Source organism: Camponotus vicinus, unplaced genomic scaffold, assembly GCF_025532165.1.
Source record: "Camponotus vicinus isolate PSW18456_S1 unplaced genomic scaffold, iyCamVici1.0 SCAF_6, whole genome shotgun sequence".
NCBI lineage: Eukaryota > Metazoa > Arthropoda > Insecta > Hymenoptera > Formicidae > Camponotus > Camponotus vicinus.
In genome coordinates this window covers 9,764,496-9,789,663 of record NW_028141978.1, presented here as the reverse complement: position 1 = coordinate 9,789,663, position 25,168 = coordinate 9,764,496, and the positions used below count along the sequence as shown (strand labels likewise).

Sequence of the window (25,168 nt, the reverse complement as noted above, 5' to 3'; positions counted from 1 at the left end):
TCTGAGAAACTGTCGTATAAATGTCGCTTCTTTTATTAAATTAGTTTTGTTTTAACTACCGTTCGCGTATACGCGAGCATTGCTCTCTTTTTTTTTATTAAACAGGTTAAACTTAGTTTCTCAAACGCGGAGAGGACCATCGTGCGAAACGTGACATTTACAAAAGTTCGCGTTACGTCAGTCGCGAGCTACGCGTTGTATGTAACAACAGAGCGCGGTTTATGCACGCGTCAACGCGCGGCGTGGAAAATTGCAGAGACGTAAATAACCGGAGGTAAAAGGGCATTAGAGAGAGAAACGTATATATACATATATACACAATTATAGATATGTATATATACGAGTAGATGCACAATTCAATGATTAGGCAACCTGTGCTGAAAATAGAGGGATAATAGGTAATAAATAGGCATACAGATAGACAAGTAAAAAGACAGAGAGAAGTGAAGAATAGATAGAATTAATTCGATCCCATCCATAATCGATGCAAAATGCATGTCAAGAAATTCGACCGCATAATCAAGATATGTATCATATGCGCAATATGATTATTGAGTAATCAATATTCAAGATCAAGGCACAAACAGCTATAAGAGTCAAGAGACACAATAAAATATAAAAATATAGTATATAAAGTTAAAAATAAAAAATGTAAGAAATGATAAAATTGAATTAATTATTTCTTAATTATTAATTTATCATATCCTGTCTTATTGTTATATTTTATTGTGTCTGAACGCTAAAATGTGAAAAGATACGTATACGATGCTAAAAAATAGACAGAGAAATTGTTTATCACACATGTGAAAGAAGATATATCTAAGTTAGTACACGTCAGAGAAGATTAGAAATCAAAATATTTCAAAAGCAATTTTTAAGTTTGACGATTGGCTATTGAGTGTTTCGCAGGAACGAAGTCTCCCTTCGATTGATTTCAATTCATTCATCTTTCACGAAGTCGTTATCCGACTACAATAAGTGGTGTCACGACACGTCGGTGTTCGAGTCAGTCAATGTCCGGCTAAAACGTGCCTGGTATACGGCGAAATGAAATTAACAGCTTCTGTGTACGTGTATATGCGTCCATATTAGTTACACAGTCTCTTAATTGGCGACTTGAACACCGACGAGAATGCGCAAGAAGTCATTCGAGAGGTGGCCTCGTCATTGTCACCCACCAAGAACGGTTAGTTTTGCGTATAACGAGCACACATTTATAAACGCCCTTCACGATCGACATCTCGCATAGATCATTCAGAGAAGTCGCTCGTGAACGCGATCTTATTTGAAAAATCGACCGAGTGCATGATCAGATCTTGAGCGAGCTTTATACGCTGCATTTTTCGCTGTATCTTGCCATTTTGCGAAAATGTGCAAGGCAAAACGATGCAAAAGATGAAGTATATAAACTCCTCTCTACAGATTTTATATTCTTTATTTTGTAATTTTATCTTGTAATAATGTACACAGGGGCAGAGAAGCCAATCTTGATGAAAGAAAGTTAATGAAGTATCGATGAAGAAAATTGAAAGTAAAGTTGTAAGATAAAAATAAAATCAAATTTCAGAGACAAGAGAGAGATAAATAAAAAGGTAATTGTAGTAGTCGTAGCACTTAGTCTTATATTTAATTCAAGTTTCGGAAAATGCAAACATATAACTCTTTCATAATGTACGATAAAGTAACGCAAGATTCATGAGCAAATAAATTAGCAAATAGTTACATTCATTTACTGTTAAGTCGCTAAGAATAAGTATCATATGCTCATAACAAGAATGCCATATATTGTAGGAAGTATAGTAACCCACGATGAAAATGCTAATAGAGAATAATTCGAGAGATAATAAGGGGAAGAAAGTAGTGTTACGTTAAAGATTAAAAATAAAATAAATGGCGCACGGAGAAAAATTATCTTATTCTTTTTATTAATTAATAAATACCTAATTTTAATTATAATTACAAGATTGTGCGTGCAATCATTATCAAAATCCATGAAACATATTAACGATAAACTTTCTTCGTGCGATTTCATTTTTTATTGCTAATAAATAATACGCTAAGAAAGACACAGACCTAAGTTATAAAAAAAAATCTAAGTTTCCGAAGGAATTGAACAGAGGATGTAAAAGAAATTATAATTCTAAAATATCAATAACTTGCTCTAATTTTTTCTTGCTCAATGCAATACTATTGAAAAGATATCGCTATACTATTCAGATGGTGTCTATGAAAGTAGATATAAAGCAGCACCTGATCGGAACTACTGTGAAGTCGATTTCATTCTAATATAAGAGTGTTCGGCTTAGGTCTATATCATCCTCGGCACACGTAAAATAAAGCCAAATTATAACCATTACGAGGGCAATTGATTTCGTCGGAGCCGTCCAAGCAATGCGATCGACCATCGCAACGTCTCTTATTGTCGAGGCACAATCCATCGTTGCATCGAAACCATCCAGCCGGACATTCGGTTACTACAATAATTACCAAGTTCCATGTCGAGTATTGTCGTGCATGCTACCCATAAGAGGAAGGGAGAGAGGAAAAAATGGCCTTACCACGTTGTCTCGCAAGATAATTCGTTCAAGATAATGAAATAATGTGTAAAAGAAAGTGTTCGTGCCGCACCATGCATGATAATAATTTTTCATTAACACTGGAATAATCGCCATAGTATATGAAGAATGTATAGTATGTGAAGATGTAAGCCTGTCATTCTTTTCTTGGAAAATGTTTTGTATATAAATTTAAATATAACTTTGCCAAATTTTCTTTAATTGATTACTTTTTAAAAGTTTCATGCAATAATCAATTTTCAAATAAAGCAAATAATAAGTAATAGATACTAAAATTTATATAATTATTTAAATATTAAATACATAAATGTAACAATGAATGCTCGTGTGGATGATATAAGTACGAATTTTTTTTTAAATACTGCTTATCGTTCTTGTTAAAAATATACTATTGCACTCTACTAAACACTAATCATTCTGATTTAATAATTTTTTAAAACAAAAGTATACAGTAGAATTCTTATAAATCCATCGTAACATTCATTCTTCTTGCATCGCTTAATTAATGTTATCGTGATCTATTTACAGGAGTTTGATCATGCGCGAAAATTTCTCTATCAATCATATTTTCAAAGATGCAAGATACGTGTGCAACTTATAACACAGACAAAATGCTACATGCGATATGGCGCTGATCATGCATTACATGCAAGTGTAATTTTTTTTTATTCGCAAGAAATGCGACATCAATTGGACAGACTGATATAGACAATATTAAATAGTCTCCTTTCAGGATTTAAGAATTTTTACAATGCTTAATCATATTAAAATACATATTTGGTTTATAAAGAAGATCAAATATAGAAATTAGAATATAAAAGTAATGATGTATTGTTATTATTGATTGTTATTGATATTATATGAATAAATAATTAATTTATACAAAAATAGAAAAATGAAATAATTAGTAATTCATAAATTCATTGAATTAATTAAAATTAATAAAAGAATATACTTAGATAATAATACTTTGGCAATACAAAATGATAATACAAATTAGATAATGACTTTAAGTAAGTGAAATTTCTAGACATGCTGCATAAATAATACATTAATTACATCCGATAATATAAATAATTATTCTAATCGAGATACACCGTCAGATTCGAGAATTTAATTATGCATAAATAAGGCTCGTGTAATGTTTCTGTTTAAGAAATCTATAAAATTTTCATTGGGTGAAATTGAATATAACTAGAGTTGGAGCCAAGCGCCGAAGAAGGCCATTTTTTATGATAATTGCGGGCAAAAGCTATCATATAATTACCACATCGATCCTCATCGGATCCGTCGCTGCACTGCGTTATCCCATCGCATCTCTGATTTTCTGGCAAGCATTCACCGCTGGCGCACTTCCATTCGGCAGGTGTACATAGCCCTTTACGACATAGACACGTCGAAAGCTCCCGCAGAAAGCGTTAGGGATCAGGAAATAGTGAGGACTTATCAATGGTATCATTATAATCACTTATCACTTTGACATATTTCTTACTAAGATTGATCAAAAGTTCAATAGACAAAATAAGTTTAAGTACAATAAAAAATTAAAAAAAAATTATATGAAGTATATAAATCTTTGATGTGTAAAATTTAAAAACTTATTAATTAATTTTAACATAATGGCACCATTGAATATTCGGGAAAATATTATAATATGGATAATAAATTTTTAAATTGAATTGTCGATGACGAACGTTCTCAATATGTAAATATGTATGAAGATCTTGTTATATTTTTTAGCAAGAAACTTCGATAATATTATGTAGAAAACAGTAAAATTTGTTTCAAGTTTTCACACAATTAGTTTAATAATTCTAAAATAACGAATAAATTAGTGAAATAGAAGATTATTTTTAAAGATTATGTCTTTGATAAGAAAACAATGGTATGTATTCAACTTGTTTAAATTTATTTATCAATAAAATAATATTATTAACAAAATTGCCATATATTTAAAACAATTTGATATATATGTAATAGGGAAATGATAATGTATAGATTTATCAGATCAGAGATAGAGAGCGATAGAGGAAAAAACATTTATCATCGTTATTATAAGTATATGGAGAAAGAAAACGTTTGTCATCGTTAGAATGTATAAGTATGTGAAGAAAGGAAAAGAAAGATGTGGGAGATAAAGCCCTTACCACAGCCCCGCTCGTCGCTGCCATCGAGGCAATCAAAGATATTGTCGCATTTACGCCGTAGGAGAACGCAACCGCCATCATCGCAACGCATTTCCGTCCTTGGATCGCACTCCCTCCTGGATTTCGGTGTCCAGCGTGCACCGAACGAGTCTGAGCGCATATACAAGCACATTCAAGGGAAATGACAGGAGGAAGGGAGCATCATCCAGAGATGAAGTTTAAGGGTATAAAGACAAGATATAAGGCGCTCATTTTCCTTCATATAAATGCAACTGTAATGCAGCTGAGAATGCAACAAGAACTAAGAATGAAGAGGACACCAAACTTGCAAGCAAAATCGCACAAATGTGGCAAAGTGTTGCAAAAAAATGCCAAGTAAAGAAAATATCCTCATCGGATTCTCAAAATTTTCCATCCTTACTTCCTTATTATCTTTTTGGCAATTAATAGATGAAAAAAAAAATCAATAATCGTCTTTAAGATTAATAAAGAGTTCGCAAGGAGAAAAACTCGGAGGCACGATTAAAGACATTCTCATTAAACACTATCATTGCATCTGAGCGTACAAGTTCATGCGCAATGCAGCTACTTATATATCAATGTATATATATATATATATTATATATACAGCGACATATAAGTATATGTATATATATATATATATATCGTAGGTTGCCTTATAGTCGCGATGATTTGCGGCGCAAACGGGCGAGAACATACCATCGACGACCGCCGTGAATCTTCCGTACACGAGGATTCGCGGGGTAATGCGTTTCCGGTGTGTCTCCCGATCCCTTCGCACTCGGGGTGGTACGATAAAAGTGGAGCCGTCGTCGAGAACTCGGTTCGCCGAATAAAAAAAGAAGAGATACTTTTCCATCTTCAATAAGTTGTCTCGATAAAGTTTAGTGCCCGCGTTTCATACGCGTATAAATTTCTCTAGCCCGATACGGTGACAAATATTACAATGTCCGTTGGTTCTCTTTGGAGAAGCGACAAGACGGAGAATCGCTTTCTCGACCACGGTCGGAAAACGATTGATCGTGAGAAATGTACAATGAAATGCAACCATCGTCTAGTATGTATCCGCGCGAGCAGGTAGATCCACTTGTCCCCACGTAAATAAGAGTTTTTTAAGAGGATTTGGCCGAAACCAAACCACGTTATGGACATTGAACAAAGGGAAAAAAATTTTTTTATAATACCGGCACGATAGTATTTCTTTAAATCTTTTCTATAGAAATATACAAGTAGCTGAAACATAAATTGCATTTAAAAGAAATGTCACGTGTTTAATAAAATTACGAATAGAAAATTATTAGTGATTCATTTTTAAAAATATAGATACGACTCGGAGCGATTTTAACTGTGATTAGTATACGATACAAAAGAATCAATGACCGAAGAAGTTCGATCATTTATGAAAATATAGAGATTAAACGCGTCAAAGCAGTTGATTCAGCCGTATTCTGCATTAGCGGAACAGTCTAGACGAGAATGTTGCGTGAACGTATGAATGAAGCGACGGACACACTGAAAAAGGAGCGTACTGGTGGTAGGCGTAGTGGTGTGTGTAGTGTCGTTAGCGGATGGAGCGCAGTCCTCGTCGCTGCGATCTGGACAATCCGGATGGCCATCGCACCTGTAGACATCCTCGATGCACTTGTTCCCGGTGGCGCATTTGAACTGGTTAGGCGTGCATTCCCGCTCTGTATTTTGTTTTGTTCAGCGAACATATGCGCAAAGAACACAGACATTTTTACACATATAGTGACTCTGGTGCATATATATATATATGTATGTATGTGTATATATATATATATATATATATATATATATATATATAATATACATACATACACACATACATATATATAGTATATAAAAGCTGAAAGCTACTTTTAAACTTTTCAGAGCAAAACGCTTCCGGCACGAAAATGACGTGCGGATTTTTATTTCGAGACATTTTTTTAATTAATAGCTTTTGCTGGTATTATCACATCACGAAAGCGAAAAGCTACTTCTGGGGACAACGAGAATATCAGTTGGTAATTACGATTGGTATGGGTTGAGGCAGCATTGGAAGCATTGGAAATGATATTTTCGGCTCATGTTTATAAAGCATGAGTCGTCTTCTATATTGAGCTGGATAAAATGCTCGTGAAAAATAGTTTGCTGTATCGGTTAATGCGGATTACGATGTCGCGTGCACGCGACGCGGAAAATGTGTCGTGACGATAAGTATAGCTTTCCTCCGCATGGGGATCGACTACACTTTTGTGGGAGGATACACGATTATTAGCTCCCCATAAATGTGTATAATAATACGCCATTATGAGGTCGTTTGTCAGCCGATTCTGGTATTTAGAGTCAAACGTCGCGGAAAGAATTATTGTTTCCATGCATATTTGATGCGTATGAAAATAATATTTACGCGTTTTCATAATGAAATATGATACAAAGAGCCGCTCGAAGTAACAAATCATTCACAAATATATTATATTGCACGGTTAAAATATATTTAACTATTATGCTTAATATATTGTAATGATTAAATTATATTGTAATAATAATAATTATATTATCGTAAATTAATTAAAGGAAAAAGTTACATTCATTATACATATTACAACTTTATGCTCTTTGTAGTTTTTTATATCTTGTACAAGAGAGAAGTTTAAAGGATTAGGAATGCGTTAGGATAATAGTAAAATTATTTACATAATTATATATATATAACAGAGAAATGTACGTGCTGATTTTAAACGCAGAGATATTATATCCGCAGATTATATTTACAATCATTTATACTTCCAAAAGATAATAATTTTATTATTTGAACAATTTTAACAATTAATATAATTCTCTTATAATGGACAAAATTAAATATCTTAATTGACAAATGTTCTATGTGTAAAAATTGACTCATTAAAGCAGCTTTATTATTCGAGGATTTGAATTTAATATCTGCGATTAAAATCGTCAATCCTGATTACGTTAACGTTGGATCCGGATTTCAAATAAGCTTTCTATAATTAATGTCTAACCAATGCGAAATAAGTCTTTTATTGGATCCAACAAGGTGAAATGATTAAGCGATTGATTCAGTGGCAAGCATTGTATATATCGTGTGCAAGCAAAGCAGAAATTCAAAAGCAAAAAAATAGTGTACAAAAAGAGAGAAAGAATAAAATGAATCACAACTTTCACACTCTTACATTCAAATTATATAATTCGCTAATTTGTGAATAAATCGGGACAATATAATCAATATAACTACACGAATATCAATATATAAAATTAATAAATATAATGTTGTTCATTCATTATTCATCAAAAAAATTAAAAAATTATTCAAAAACCGGCATTGGTATAAAATCTTTAGAATTAAATAATTCAATAATTCATATAATGCTGCACATACATATATATAGAGTATTTTATTGAATAATTTAATTATATTGCCAATATATACAAGTCGAACACTAGTGCACGAATAAATAATCCGCACCAATTATTCGAAACCAATTTTTATGCGTTTGTCGTTAAAGGTCTACGCATCACTTGTTATTGTTCGAATGGCATAACAATACTGATAAAATGTTACAAAAATACTGTATTTCACTCCAAATATTTTTTTTAAAGCTCAAGTTGTGTTAAACGTCAAAATAACATCGGTTGACATCACGTCAGGAAGTCATCCATACACACACGCACAATACGTTCTCTCTTCTTTTTTTTCTCTCATTTCTTTATTTTCTCTTTTTTAATCTCTCTCTCTCTCTTTCTCTCTCTCTCTCTCTCTCTCTCTCTCTCTCTCTCTCTTTCTATCTCTCTTTGATATCAGATAGCATGCAAGGTATGCATAATTATATACCGCAATAAAGCTCGTCTTCTGCCCTAGGGCAGTCGTCGAATCCGTCACAGGCCGAACTCTTCGGTATGCAAGAGCCATCTCCACAGGTGAAGTCCGTAAGAGGGCACGGGGCCAAACCTACAGGATGTCACCAGCAAAAACAAGACCCTCTTCATCAACGCTCGCATCATTTTGTCATTCACAGTCGCCGTAATTAATTTATTTTAAAATTTAAATTTGAAAATCAAGAATACTTTGAATGATGTAATTTTACTTACAACGGATTAAATAAACGTAAGACATAATTTGTAGATAATTTTAAATAGCAGTTAATATATATAATTCTCTGTCTCATATTAAAATTATAATTACTATATTCTAGAAATAATTAACAAAAAAATTAAGAAAAATAATTTACAATAATAAAAATATAAAAAAAACAATTTTCTTATACGAACGACTGGGACAAACGAGTTCGAGGTTGAAATTATGTACAAGGGACTACGAAGATACTATGGACATACGAAGATACATTTAAAGCAGTTTTAAGCATGATAGATAGCTTGTAAATCTGTACATAAAAAGCGTTTTTGGAATATCGCGCGATTCTGCGCTCAAGAGATCTTTTTAGATTTCCTTTTGAAGCTTGTCTAACACATAAAGCGTTGTGAAGAAGCCCTTTGTAAATGATTAGATTAATTTCGATTAGAAGAGAAGATAGGAATATGAGACAATATTATTGTTTTTGAATCATAAAATCAAAATATGGTAGTCCATTAAATATAAATCAATAGATTATATATATGTATAATACGTGTGTGTGTTTATTATTATAATTCCATAAATAAAAATATTTAATTTTAAACAGTCTCTATTCCTTTTACCTTCTCTTTTACTTCAACTTTACTTCTTAGATTATCTACAATGTTTGGATATGTAGATTTATCAGTATAACAAAAGTTGTTCCATAGGATATCATGAAAATTTCTCTTTCCATGACTTAGGATGGAGAAGTGGATTCTGTATCTTTGTGAGAAGCAAGAGAATGAGTATGTATATGTATTGATGGTGATATGAAATATGGAATTGATGAAATAAGATGATTTTGTTTTGTTGAGAATTTGTACTTGTTGAATCAGTGATTGATCAATGATTTAATCACGATTACATAAAGATGTTGTATACAGAATAATCGACGCAGTTATTAATATCGACTCTTATGTAATCGTCAATTGCAAATCCTCTTGAAGAATTTCAATGAGTCTAATAATATTAAAAAGAATTAGAAATAGACTAACAATTGTCTAGAAAGAAATAAGATTATTATTTTTGATCATTTTATTTAAAATCCGCCATTTATGGATTCTTTTTTTCGGCCGTTTTACTCTCTCCATAGAAGGCAATATTTTTACAGCAAAGATGGACGACACAATGTAAAGCTGCGTTACATATAATAAATGATGTGGATTTTTAATATCTGTCTGCAGTCTCCTATTAAAAATACACATAGAAAACGAAACACCCGAAAGTAATGTCTCTTAGACGTTTCCCATGATAGAGATCTCGGCAGTTTCCCAAAGACGTCTACGTATTAGCCATTCTGACATCTTCAAAGCTATTTTCTGTACAGCAAAGATGACAAGTCGTTCCAAAATGATGTCACGTTTACTTAAAATTCACGTGACCTCGCATTCTTGTTTCACTCAGGCAAGAAACTTTTTACAGCAGAGACGAAGAGCAAAGATCGAGATCATCCACGATATATTACTTTCTATATAGGATGTACCTTCCAAGCTCAGGCAATCCTCCTCGTCAGTACCGTCCAGGCAGTCTCTCTTGCCGTCGCAAACGTTCAATGCGTTTATGCACATGTCGTCGCAAGGATGCTCATAACGACTACATCCATCAAGCAACGTATTCTCGATAGAATTCTGCGACGAAAGGTCAAACTTTTCGGGCTGTTCGTTGACTCTCTGATGCTCCTCCCATCTCTTGATGTACATGTAATCGCAGTCAATCTCGTCGCTGGCATTAATACAGTCTACGATACCGTCACAAACTTCATCGTCATCAATGCACGTGTACTTGTCGCATGCGTATTGATTGTTGTTGCAGTTATCGATCTCATAATCTTCTATATGTATATCTTCTATTGGTGTCATGACGCCATTATCGATTTCGTTGTCTTTGGTAGACAATTTCTCTGATGAATCTTCTCCTTCTTCGCTATCAAGATTCGAAACTGCACCCTGCGTGATACTTCTCGTTACAGGATGTGTAATACTTTCTCCATACCAGGACCATTCATCTGTTCTTTCGTTATTTTCAACACTTTTTTCATCCAAGATCGATTTTTCTGTCGTGCTATTTCTGTTTTTACTTTCTTCATTCGTAATCGTGCTATATGTTGCACTTTTTTCTACACTGCTTAATTCGTCATTCTTTGTGAAATTAAAATTTGTCGAGAATGAGGTAGCGCTGGCTGAAGTAGATATTTTTTCATCTGCGAAAAGATAATCATCGTTAGTAAGGACACTATAATTGCCTGTTTCAGTTTTATCTTCGGAATCACTTGTGACAGGAAACGATGTAACATCTTCACAATTAACCAATTCTTCATCTTCTTCATTATCTATTTTTTCAGCATACCACCAACTATTTTCGGTGGTTGTTGTAATTTGTATTTTACATTTTTTAAATTTTTGTTCTTTAAACACTGTTGATGAATAAAATATAGTATTATCAGTAATAAGATCCGTATTCGTTCTTTCTTCTGACTGAAGTCCTTCTTTGGTGTTGTCTTTTGTGAAATGTTCTGTGACGGTCTCATCAACGTTAGAGGATTCCATCTTAAGAGGTTCCGTTGTAATTTCATCAGTAAGGTGCCAGTCGCTTTTGCTAGTGCTCGTATTCCGATTACCGTCAGCTTTGTCATATCCTGGATCATTACGAGAAGACATAGCCTTTCTTCGTTCTAAGCTATAATCATTGCTATAATCGACACTCGTTGTCTCGTCGACTATCCAAGAGGCGGTTGACATATATTTCCTCTTCGCGTTGTGATTTTTCTTCCCCTTCTTGGGCTTGTTGTTTTTATGATCATTATGACGATCTTTGTACTTGTGTTTGCTGTGTTTTTCGGTTTCTTTCTTTCTCGACTCGTTTTCATTTCGCATGACATCTTCATTGAAGGCGTCTGGAGTCCTCATTGAAGATGTCTTCGTCAGAACGTCGAAAGCATCCTTTGATCCTTTTTCTATTATTATGGATTCTTGCGATTCTTTCGAGTATGCGCAATTGTTTATAGTTATTGATTCGGGCGTTTTATTGAAATTTATTAATTCGGAATCAATCTTGTCATTGCTTTCCGTCGAACTTTCGTTGCCTTCGTAGAATCTTTCGAAAGTGCTATTTGATTGCTTGTGTATTTTGTTCGTACTACACTTTTTCTTACTTCGATCACGATTTTGTTGAATCGAGTTATGATTTGATGTCAAAGAATCTATTGATGTTTTATTGATACTGTCAACGCTTGTAAAGGTTCGGTTAATATTTGGAAAATACCGATGTAACTCTACGTTTGGAGACTTAGATTCATATAGCAATTTTTCTATCTTCATCGAGGAGTAATTCCCATCAATTTTTCCAGTCGTGCTCACAGTTGCATGAACTGTTTTTTTAGATTGTGTGCGATTCACATCTATCACGTTTAAATTTCGATTAATGTCACTGCCGTTTGCCACCGTCACCATTTCAGAATTTCTTATATAAGTTGTCTTATTTGAAATCTTAGCAGCTGTTGAATTCAGTCGAAATGCGGGTACAATCTCAATGATAAATTTGTAAATCCAATTGTTAATCTGTGGAGTAATGGCATCACTTTTCGTAGCTTTTAAAATAGTATCTTCAAAATGGGGACTTTTTATATTATCGAAAATAATATGATCTTTATTCGATATATTTACCGGTATTTTCAACTTCTTAATTTCTTTTTCGAATTTCGTTTCTGTTGCATTAATATTGTTCCGATATCTTCCTTTACTTTTTGGAAAAGTGTTATTTTTTACTTTAATATTCCAATTTCTCGTATTAAAAATACTTTTTTCTGTAACATATCTCTCCTTTTTGGAATTCGATAAAGAATTAATTATCGCATTTGAATTAAATACATTAGATTTTCTTGGTTCATGATCGAAATTTTCTGCATTTTTCATTTCTCGCGTTCTATTCTGATTATTGGTAAATTGTAAGCGAACATCTTTTAACGAAATGTTGTTGTGTTTTAATCTCAACAACGATCTTATAAGATTATCCGACAATTTAAAAAATTTAGGATTGGAATTTTGAAACTGGATTAATTGCGACAAGGCGTGGTTAGTTAAACGATGAATTTTTATGTCGTCATTGCAATTCTTCAGGTCAGGTTTGCGAAATCGATCAAACTCTACGTTGTTCGATTCATGCTGCGAGGACGAGTTGTGCTCGTTATTTTTCGATTTGAGCGCAATTCTTGTCGAATACATTGAGGAATTCTGAAGCATGGAGTTTGGAAATTTCCGTCGTTGAGCTTCTTCCGGAAACGCTTCCAAGATCGGGTTACCGATCATCACGGCTGGCTTGATGGTGAGTCGATAGACACTTTCCGTCGTTTCGGGTTTCATATTCATATTCCTTTGGCGTTCTATAGGTTTTCGCCCGTAGAAAATCCACAACTTCCATGCAATCGCGTCGAACTTTTCGGCATTATAGTAGTTTCGCCATGGATACTTTTCTATGACGATGTATGATTTCGTAGTAAGTATGATTAAAAAGACATCATCGTAAAAGAAATTCGAATGTAATGGCAAAATTGATTAGGCGGAATTCTTAAAAATTACATTTAAAAGTCAACGCGATATTTAGAGAATGAATTTGAATATCACTTTTAAAGAGTGTCAGATTTCAATTATAATAAAGTACTGGCAAAGAAGTCCTCAAAGTCCATAATTTTTAATGTCTATAAAAATCGAAATTTTTTTTAACCATTTCTATTTTTAATTTCTATTTTTTAACTATTTGTAAAATTGTATATATATATAATTCGAATTATATTTTATATCTTCTATATTGATAATCGGAAATGTGAACAAATATTTTTGTGTTATATAACACAACTCTATATTAATTTTTGTTTCTTTTTTAAAGGCGTTTCAATCTTATTGACTTTAAATCAATCGAAAAATCTGCCATTAAAATTTCATGATGATAATGAAATATTTCGTAAATGAGATATTATATAATCTATCTAAGTGCAACTTGTAATGTTAAGAATGTCTCGTTTCGTGCACGCTTCTGAATATGATGTAATTAAATATATATTGTAGTATACGTCTATATCGTGTGTGTAAGAGAAAGAGTACGAGTAAGTGTGCGATTTGTGATTTGGTGGAATGACATTATAATTACCGCAATCCCTCTCATCGGAGCCATCAGGACACTCGTTCACCCCATTGCACTGCAACTCGTAGCCGATGCAGCGGCCGTCTGTACAGCGGAACTCGGCATCTCCGCAACCTGCTCCATACACCACACTCATGCGCATTTAAAGATGCATTGCCCACTGACGCGTGTCAGCCCACCCGCATCCTCGAGATCGTTCGTGATTCTCCAGCAAGCCGCTTAGAGCTTGCGGCTTACAAGCAAGCCCTTTATTATTCCAAATCTACCGTCCAAGACACGTGTCAAGACAAACTGAATACAGACGCTAAATGAGAGATTCGACCGAGATAATATCATATTTATGAATGATATACGATGCAATTAATGAAAATATCGATTGTATCGTACGGATATATTACTTGGACGGTAGAAACGGATGTTCGCACCTTTACCTGGTGAAATGTTTTTAGCTGAGTTGCTTTTGCTGAGGTTAGTACATATGACGAAGGATAAATATGTAGAAAGGCCGCAAACGGAGATAACAATCTGTTCTCCCTCAATCGAAGATATGTTAATACACGACGAAGTATTATAAACTAGTAGATAATTTTATCTTCGCGATTAATCTATCTTCGATTGACAAGGAGAATTGATATCTCTGATCTGTGTTAATGTTAGTTGTAAGGACGTTGGACCTATCTTGCGCAAAAATCGATTAATCAAGGGGAACGCGTTTAGGAATTGGTAACGTTGTAAATTATGCAACGGATCTGAGTACATTATTGGAATGCAATTGGAATGAAATTCGGCGACACGTTGCCTTCTTCGTACACGACTGATCGTGCATGCTCCAGTTTAGATCGCAACGAAATCGGGATTAAGTAAGGCGGCAACAACATTGGCTAAACTATTTCAGGAAAAGACGTTATTTTCGGGGTTGCACGCTGGACGTAAAGTTCGGTCAGCGTGGAAAATCGTAAATCGAAAGTCACGCGAAGCGTGCTGGAGGAAATTAAGTTTACGTATTCACATTACAAGGCGCAATGGCGTAACCAACGCCGAGGTTTTCAAATTGCTCGCTAGACGCATAATTATGTGCAAGCGTAAATACATGGTAGTTTCCGTTCGCAAATTTTACCACTGCAACACAGTAAAAAATTTTTCATTCGCGACGAGATCTACTAAAAAAGAAAAAGGTGTTGCCTTTCTTTCTGAAATTTGAAAAATATACTAATACCTATACAAATCACAAAAATTTTTACGATATTACGAGTTTCAAGTTTCAATGAGATCATTATTAAATTTATCCGCGAGACTTATTAAAGCGCCTGCAATCTTGTTGGTAAACTTCGCAGGCGCGTTTGATGCTCGTTTAAGCTCAAGCGCCCCTCTCGATCGCTCGTAAATAATCGCGTTGGGTAACCGACACTTAACAAAGAGCATCGGTGCAAGTTTATCATGGTAACTTATTGCTGGTACCATTGCGGAAGAATTGCGCATGCAAAAGTGATTATAAATCTCATAATTAGTTAAACAATTGTAAACATGTTGCAACATATAATTTATGTTGTCACCATTAGCAAAGACAATACAGGGAACAATAAAGGAATCAAATAATTTGGACTGTCTTAAAATCCGTATTGAATTCACGGTATAAAATTCGATTGAGTAAATATACGTTTCAAAAAGAGGGAAAAAACGAGTTAGCTTACCGCATTGATGTTCGTCTTCGCCGTTGCGGCAATCAGGGATTCCGTTGCAGCGCTTGTCGATGCTTAAGCAGATACCGTCTAGACAACGGAATTGATCTCCGCTACAGGTGGTCACTGAAAACAATAATATAAAGACATAAAGAAAGAGATAATTTTATCTTTGTAGAATTTACATAAGATGATCAATGCATAAACGCTTTAAAAAAATTAATGTTTATAAAATAATATTCATAATTTTATTGTGAGATAATAAATATTTGAAAACTGAGTAGAAATATAATTTTATCTTTAAATCGGAATTCTTTCTGATTCGTGATTGTACCTGAAAATAATATAATTTCTAAAAATGAATTATTCGGGACTTAATAAAATGTAATATTGTAATTATGTGAGGGAGAATAAAACATATATCAAAATATAAAACATATCAAACTCAAAGTATATATTGAAAGAAAAAAAATAATATACCGTTGCAATTATATTCGTCAGAATGATCGAGACAATCGTTTCGTCCATCGCATCTTGCATTTTTGCTGACGCACGAACCGCTGGCGCACTCGAACTCGTCTGCTCGACATCGTGCTATTTAAAAAAAAGATAAAAAATAAAAATCTATAAAATAAAATAAGAGAGAAGAAGAAAATGAAAGAAAGGAGAAATAAGAAAGAGAGAAAAATGAATAAACTGATAAAAAATATACGCGGAGCAAATATTCTTATATGGTAACTTTTGTGGCAATATTTCGATTTAGATAAAGGTTTTTATTCTCGTCCAAAACATAACGAAGAGCTATTGACTCAAAGCTTTTTTTGATTATTGTCGCAATTTGAACCAGTTGCTGAAGTATTATTCAATTTATGCGATATCAATTGCATACGGGTCACGTTGGAAAATATTCGATAGCCCGCTTTTTAGTTAATTAAAAACTGTTTGCCAAAGTCCACTTGACCTACAGTAAATATAGGCCGTTGTGTTGCGTTACTCGTCTGCTTGATGTTTTAGTGACTTTAACTATTTATCACATTACAAAAATGTGTCATTGAAAATATGATGAGAATTCGATACAACATCCCCTGTTTATCCCCTAAATAATTTTACAGACTTTTATATATAATTTATATTACTTAAGTGCAATTCGCAAGCTCTATTTACGACATATTTTTAAAAAATATAATTCTCATTAATATTTTTGTGAAAAAAAAAATTCACATCAGATCTTCATTAGTTTATTTTAATATTATATATCACATTTCATATCGTGTGATTTTAAAAGTATCTGATTGCACCAGAAAATGCGCGACTTTTTCACATGAATATCTAAGCTGCAATTAATTTATTATTCGTATTAATTTTTTTATTCGTAACGTTGGATAACGATTACTCCGCTTTTAACATTGTTAACTATTCACACGGTGATTGTGTCTCACGGAGAGTAAATTCGCGGCTACACGCGCTACCACATATCCATGAATAATTAAGTACAAGAATCGCTATCGCGTTATTGTAAATGCGAAAACTTGCTTCAGCAATCTATAATTTATCGTGTAACCAACGTAAATTATCATGTGTTACTTCCTAATAAATTAAAAACGTGAGAAACAGATTTCATGCTATGCAGGCATTGTCCACAATAAAAATTTGTGTCATAGTCTTTCAATATATTGTTCAAAGATGCTATAAAATGTATACCCACCTATCTACCTCTCACTGCCAAGATGTGTATGTGTGTGTATTTATTGTGTAACGTTACATCTAATATGCGTATATTCATGTAGAATCATACAAACGCGGGAACACGAGACTGATGCTCTCAAAATTTGATTAAATTCATTTTTTTTCAATCCTAAAGCTTTATGATAAAAAGTAAAATAAACGTTTAAACTTGTAAATTATATTTCGTAACTATTGAATCTCACAGTGACCATGTTTGTCTATGATATGATATAACGTCATCGTGTTTGCCTATAACACACATGCAGTTTGATATTCAGATGTAGCAGAAAAAGAATGTCATATTCTTTTTTTTTAAGTAGATCAACAAGTCAAACAAGTTCTTGTCCTTATTAAAAGATCATTTAGTGCACGCATGCGTGACTACATATTCCAACCCAAGTAATTGATTTACATGCTTCGCGCGAGTGTGGCGTTTCGCAGCTCGTTGGAGTAAATAGTGATAATTCGTACTCATGTTGTGACAATTTTGTTCATCCCTTCCATCGATACAGTCCGTGTATCTGTCACAGCGTCGTGATAAGGACACGCAATAACCAGGCGCGCATTCGAATTGGTCTTCCTTGCAGGCTGTAAGAATTGCATTCAGGCTAATTTGGGAAAATTTATATCGCCGAGAACGGCACGATGACCCGACTGACGTGGGTCAATTCGAGAGATGACACAAACACAGCTGAGAATGACGTTTACTGTGCTGACGAGGATTAGACATAAATTGACGAGTGGACGTAACACAGAGACATAAACGACGGAGAAAGCACAATGATTGCCGACAATGATTAACGATTCTTCGACAAATTAAGCTGCATTCCTAGTTGGTGTTGAAGAACGATGTTCAAGTAAAGAATAGAGATTTAGAATTAGATTCTTCTAAGCAAATAAAAAGCAAATAAGCAATATAATAATTAAAATTTTCGTTTAAAAAGATCTGTTCTGCTTTAACTGCATTTAAAATTTGCTATAATACTTTTTTTAATTTTCTTCCTCCAAAGATTAAATATGCGTATGTTTGTTTCGAGTCAAATACAAAAAGTGCAGTCGAAGAAAACAGACCTAATATCAAAGTAATTCCAAGTGAAGGATATAATTTCAATATAGAACCATAGCATGATGACATCAGATGTAAAAGAAGCTTCTAGAAGAATTAATTAGTGGTCGAGCGAAACGCGTTAAGTGCTAGGCCATTAATTAGCACGCACTTGAGGAAATTTCATGGAAGAGATTATAAATGAACGAGGAGTTACGGTCAATCGTGTCGTACCTTCCGCCGTACTCTAATTTACGACACCAATTAGTTTATGAGAGATAAAGAACCTGAAAGAATCTAATCGTCACAAAAGGATATTGCATGATGTTCAGTAGTCGCCTTTAGATTTATCCATCTCGAAAATTGTTATTGCACGAATACACGTAGAAACGAAATATAAATGTAGACAAATAAATATATATAAATCACTACAAAATCATAAGGAACAATTGATTAATGTAAAATGTGAAAAGCATTTATAAATAAAAACGACAAAGATTTTAGCAAGAATGAAATTTCAATGAAAAATACTAAATTGTCATCCAGGTCAAAAGCTTGGAAAGAAAAAAAATAGAAATGACGGTATAAATAAATGATAGTTTTAATCTATCATTTGTTATAATATTTTGCATAATTACTTGCATTTTGCTTCATCTATTAAATATTTATCGCAATCTAAAGTATTCTGGCCGCATAGAAAAATTAATCGATTTCAAAAATATAGAGAGGAATCAAAATTAAAAAATAAAATAGCACTTATGGAAAAATGAAATAGCGCTTTATCAGCGTTTAAACCGCGATGCGAAATAAATAATTCTCATCGTGCCACCGAGTCATATGGCAGTATAAAATTACGAAAATTTCCACTTAATTGTCATTTAATTAAGTGTAACAGCTATCGGTTATAAAAAATTTATTCCGAATGCTTGCAGAAAAAATGTGGCAAATTATAAAATTAATGATTTTGCTGCAATTTTGCGCGCAAGAAAATTTGGTCTTTTATTCTAATTAGTTAAAAAAATAACAGATTAGATCATTTTGATGATTCTAAACGGGAATGAGACATAGAGTCGTGAGTCACTTAATAAAGCGGTGTAGACAGCAGGAGATTCTGCAATTTCTGATATCATCTTAGGTTCAAGGTTTGCCCTCAAGCCTCGCCCATTTGACGATTGAATTGCAAACGAGCCGCGAGTTCAATAATCCGTTCACTCGGTGCCCACGGCAATATTCTCTCGCGTAAATATCCAGGTAATCTGAAAGCGATGTGCCAGATGCGAGAATATGCATTTGAGAAATTAACGATTTAACTTAAAAAATTGTGATCTTAAGCTAATTTCGAATTTCTCGAGATAATTATGATACAACATAAGTGTATAATTTTCGTTGTGACTATAAAAAATGTATAAAATCTTATAATATATAATAATAGTAATAAATTTATTATAATCATTAAAACTTTTAGATCCGCTAAGTAAGCCGTAAAATATCATCCTTAATGACAAGCCACATAACATCTCGACGCTCGGACAATGAGAAACAAACGTAATCTCGCGCAAGGATTTAGCGGAAATGATGACTCCCTCGTGAGTGGCACGATTTCGCGGCGGGCCGTTTTTCGGGGAAGTTTGGCGGGCGTGACGCTCTTGTCACGAATCAAAATTGGATTAAAACGGTGAAAATGCGAAATTCCGGGACAGAGCATGACGGAAGGGCCGGACCCGACGTTCAACGTCAACGGCCCGTGGAGATTAACGTCGGATTAAAATTGCGGCCGGTTATTAGGGCGGATTAATAAACGCGAGTAAATCTTGTTCGACAAGGGACTATTCCGGATTTCCGACGGGGGACGCAACGTGTTCCATTTTCCTCTGTTCTTTTCTTTTTTTTCTATCTTTCTCTCGCAATTCTTGATGGCATTAACATCGCTAATGAGCTGTACGATGAGTTACGCTACAGAATGAATAAGAATTCGATCGACATTCTATTGATGCGCTCGTGCTGAAATTAATTATTGTCATTAGTTTCCGTACAATGAACATGTAAACGTTGTAATAATTGCGTAAACATAGTGCGCGTTATCAAACTTATTATAGTAATTTCCACTAATGGACTATTGCCGCATGAAATTGTAATTGTAACATTAATATTTGTAACATAATTGTACATAAATTATATAAAACAATACATACAAACCCGAATACTCGTAATCTTACGTTGTAAGAGCAGCTATAAAGATGTTTTCTTAAAAATGAGGCTTACAAGCAAATCTTTGTAGAGAGAAATACAAAATAATCAGAAAATTTAATTTTTAATATTGATTAATATAGATATTTTAAAATTTGTAATGGAATTTTCTTTTAAGTGGTAATACTCAGTTTGTACATTCTCGATTGTAAATTCTTCTCATATCCAACTCTTAAAAAAAATTAGACCGTAACGATCGAATGTAATTAGTGATGTAAGTGGTCGAACACGGCGGATCAGCCACGAAGCGTGCCTTCGCAAAAGACGACGGAAATAATAAGTTGTCGTGGTTGGGAAAAAGAGTTGGCAAAGAAATGGGGGTTAAAAGAGGAGAGAAAATGAATGTCGATGCCACATGGGTGCAACGGCCTTAAATGCGGGGCCGAAGAACGCCGTCACCACCACCACCATTTCTATCGTCACTACACCACTAACAACAACAGCACCACTACCCACTGCGATCCTCGTAATTTTTTTTCCCGAGCACGCTATTGTTATTGTCATAGCTATTATAATTATTGAGTTCATCGTAATATGTCGAGACCCATTCGCGATTAGTTCCGGCACAGTCGCATGCAGAGCTCACGTGCAATGTTAACCGGCGATAAATAATGCTGGTACGTACGAGGACGTATGTCAGTATTAGTGACGATTCCGCATGAAGATACTTTTATCAATACGTAGGTCTTGTAGATTCGTAACGTGTTGCCAAGAGAAGGAAACTTTGTATGAAACTTATTTCTGGCTGTAATTAATCCCTTTCATACACACATTTCCGAGTTTATATTATAAAAGAGATACTCGTCACGTTTGACATTTTTTCCCATTAGGAAATGTTTCACAATGCGCATGCCATTTAAAATATAAAAATAATATATATTTTTTTCTTTAAAGTTCATAGAAATATTGTACTATAGTCGTTTTCGTATGAAAGAAATTAATGATTTGTGGTCAATCGCACAAAAACATAACACATTAACATATTAATTCGTTTAACAAAATTCATTGTAAGTAGGATAAGAAAAACTGTTGAAATTATACCCACGGCAATGTACGACCAATGCACGACACTATTATTAAAAGTTCAAAATGACAATTTGCGCATGCAAATAATTAGGATGAATATGAGCGATTATTTTTCGAATGTGGAAACAATACTTACGGCAATTGAGTTCATCCGATCCATCGTAACAATCGTGCACGCCATTGCAATGTCTGTTAGAGTCGATACATTGTCCATTTCTGCATATGAATTCGGTCGAAGAGCAAGCTACACACAGAAAGAAGATACCAATTATTATAAATAATTTTAATCTGATTATTATAAACTATGAAAATTATAAACTATTATAAATATTTTTATTCACACAGTTCAAAAATATTTATGAATTAATTCCTAAAATTAGAAAACAGATATTGAAACAAATATTAAAATAATATACATTTGATACTTTAAAAATTATTCTCATAAATTCAGATATATTTAAAAATAAATATTCTAAATTCATCTCAGTTATCAAATACTAAATTCAATTTCTTTCTAAAACGAAAAGATGCCATCTTGTTCAGAATTCTAGGTTCATATTGCATATAAGCGAATTACGTTCGTGAAGAGTTGTGAAGAGAGATTGTTGTGCATCGCATGCTCTTCTTGAACGCTTACGAGATTCGCCGGATGCTACTTTGCCTCACAATACACGAATAAACCAATAATGGGGAGGTCGGTTGTTTAATATAAATTCTGAGAAGGTTGTACATAGCGGCGGATAAGATTTCAAAGGTGGTGCAGTTGACAGTAAGAGGCGAGGATAAGGTTGCAAGATAAGAGGTTGTAGGTCGGATAGCGCTTTACTGCACAGACATCGCACTTCTCGTTTATCTCCTTAGCGTGTGTCGTCTTCAATTCCAGGAATATCAGAAAGAATATCATTCCTTTCATATTTTTATAAGTTTGCATTGCGAAATAAAATAATTAATAATTGAGGTTCAATTCGTAATTGAGATTCAATCTTCTAATTTGACCAAAAATACACTTGGAAACGTTTCTAAAATGTACATGGTTGTGCATGTACAATTTAGAAAAAAAATTAAATTACTTTTTTATATAAAAAATTTTAAATTTAAATTATCTTTTTATTTTTAATTAATAAATACTCGATATTGAGAAAAGAATTCAAGAACTTCACACAATAACACATATCAGTCCTTGCATTTTGAAACGAGTATTGTTTTCATTATTGGATTCCACACATCCCGATTCGCCACTTATTTTCTCGTATCGCACAAAGCCAATTGTTGTTACCGAACGATACACCCGAACCACAAACAGGACGTAAATTTTTCACTAGCTGGTCGTTCGAGGTTCAATGCACGGATCACCTCGCTCGAGTTTCGAAATCAGGAACGCGCAATCGTTCAGGCTATCCTATTTCAAATAAACATTCGTTCGCTCACAAGTCCGCCTCCAATTTCATTCAGGCCGGACGCGTGTTCGTCCGCTTCCACTTGCTGATCATCCGGTCAACGTGGCTGAGCCGCGTCGTCGCATCGCGCTTGGGCTCGAAATCCCGCGCGAAATGGCATCTCGTTTTCGCATTGTTCCATCGACTAATGCGAAGAGGCACTTGTGAGCGTGGAATGCACAAATAGTAAAGCGACTCGATAACTATCGAAATGAACACGAAAAGTAAAACGAGAGACACGATGCTTCTCCGAATAATAAAATCGACATCGATGTCTCATCGAATTAAACAAATTCTTACATGATATATGTATTACAGTGGAAAATGTTATTGTATTCTATGTGTAAAATGAAAATAAATATATCATGCGAGTATAATAAGCAATGCATGTAGATAAGGTCTAAGGTTCTATTACAAATTCAATTTGAAAAATTATTGCATGAGGAAATATCAGATTTTTATGCTAAATTTTTATGCTATTTCTTTAAAATTTCTAGCAAATATATTTTTATCAAACATATAATAAATTTATATACACATATATTATATATTATATATATTCGAAAATTAAAAAAAGACTTCGTATAGGTGTGTCATGAAATGTTGAATGCATGATTTAAAGACATGTGCTGCTAACTTGCATAGGTAATTAAATTAGATGTCAATAAATCAACGCTCACGCGATATACGGCAGAAAAAAGGATGTAGAAATCCTCTAGAGACTTGCATGACCTTTGAAAATCACTAGGAAAAAGACGAGGCATATTGCGCGCGAAAGCGTGATATTTTATCTCGAGTGTCTAGATAGATCGAGGCTACAATATTGCATTCGTCGCTCAAATCGAGCGGCTTTCGAAGGAAGACAGTACGATACAGGACGGCAGCGACTGGCTTGCCGGGATTGATCATGTTATATAACAACGACCCGGTATGCTTTGACATCGGAGACACGCTGTCATTCGACAGCTGATGCTCGACGCTGGAATCGCGCGCGGCGCGGCAACGCAACGACGCGATGCAGGCGCGACAGGAATGTCCCTTAAAACCCTTTCTATTCTGGCGCATTACGCGTCCCAGGGCAGCGTCATTGTTCGGGTATCTCACGTTACTCAGGTGGCCACGGAGTAGCGGAGGAGCTTGCCGCGTTGAAATTCGCACCGCGACCGAAGCGTGACTGCGCGCAATGCAAATCAAACTGGGGTTTGTTTATTAAACAGAGACCATTCTCGCTCTCTCTCTCCATCTCCCATCCTCTTGACGGATCGACAAACCGAAAGCGCCATAAGTCAATAGGATCTCGTACTCGAGGGTTGAATTCTCCGCGGTGTGCACTTCATGATCCGCGTTTGTATTAAGAGATTTTCGCACGAACATTTTCCGCTCGACTCGCTTGCGAAGCTCTCGGCTCTTGGAGAGATCCGTTTCGATTACAGGATATTTAGTAATCGCGAAGGTGTAATAAATTTTACCTGCGAATAAAGATAACTCGCGTTTACACATTGGATGGAAGCTAGCGATAAAAACATACAATAGTCATTCCGGATAAATGATATTTTTGCACATAATATGTATTATTCAATTATCAATTTTGTTTTTATTTATTAGTATTTGCAATTAGCGTTTATCTTTCTCTCATTTTAACTCTTTAAATTTATGTGATAACTTATCACATAAATGTAAAATTTTTATAATATTCGTAATTATCATTATTTGTAGAAAATAAATATTTTTTAAAAAAGAAGCACAAATTTAAAGATAAAGCATTAGCATCTATAAATATCACATATCTTTTAGATCATGACAACGTTGCAAGGAAAAATTGATTTTTAACTTCCGGTATGCAATATCCTGGTAAAATATTCACCGTGAGATGGGAGGAGCGACAATACAGCGACGGGAAATCCATAGATCAATTGTTAGCGGTACCAAAAATAAAATTGTGTCTCTTTGAATACTTAATGCTTGTGATATCAGAGCTATCGATGATGTTCC

The 25,168-nt window shown here is 34.1% G+C and overlaps 1 protein-coding gene and 1 long non-coding RNA gene across 35 annotated transcripts in view; one reads left to right on the top strand and one right to left on the bottom strand.

Annotated features, from left to right (window-relative positions):
• The window catches only part of Trol (terribly reduced optic lobes), a 145,364-nt gene that overhangs the window by 30,296 nt on the left and 89,900 nt on the right, over positions 1-25,168 (bottom strand). For 13 of the 33 annotated variants that reach the window (XR_014439435.1, XR_014439437.1, XR_014439448.1 and 10 more), the window contains 10 exons: positions 21,877-21,984; positions 17,894-18,010; positions 16,178-16,291; positions 15,710-15,823; positions 14,025-14,132; positions 8,601-8,717; positions 6,274-6,432; positions 4,724-4,873; positions 3,844-3,954; positions 2,352-2,474 (listed from right to left, as the gene is read on the bottom strand). Coding sequence is in view for 3 of the 33 variants with exons in the window: in XM_083102742.1 (XP_082958868.1) it covers positions 2,352-2,474; positions 3,844-3,954; positions 4,724-4,873; positions 6,274-6,432; positions 8,601-8,717; positions 14,025-14,132; positions 15,710-15,823; positions 16,178-16,291; positions 17,894-18,010; positions 21,877-21,984 (1,221 nt within the window). In the remaining 30 variants the exon portion in view is untranslated. The remainder of the gene's footprint in view (positions 1-2,351; positions 2,475-3,843; positions 3,955-4,723; positions 4,874-6,273; positions 6,433-8,600; positions 8,718-14,024; positions 14,133-15,709; positions 15,824-16,177; positions 16,292-17,893; positions 18,011-21,876; positions 21,985-25,168) is intronic. The other 20 variants (XR_014439444.1, XR_014439464.1, XR_014439461.1 and 17 more) reach the window with 15 other exon arrangements.
• Positions 1,151-3,325, top strand: LOC145973416 (uncharacterized). 2 transcript variants are annotated; one of them, XR_014439466.1, is made up of 4 exons: positions 1,151-1,186; positions 1,471-1,592; positions 2,307-2,691; positions 3,105-3,325. It is a non-coding gene; the product is annotated as an uncharacterized LOC145973416 (long non-coding RNA). The 2 variants fall into 2 exon arrangements; XR_014439465.1 differs by having other exon boundaries at positions 2,307-2,703.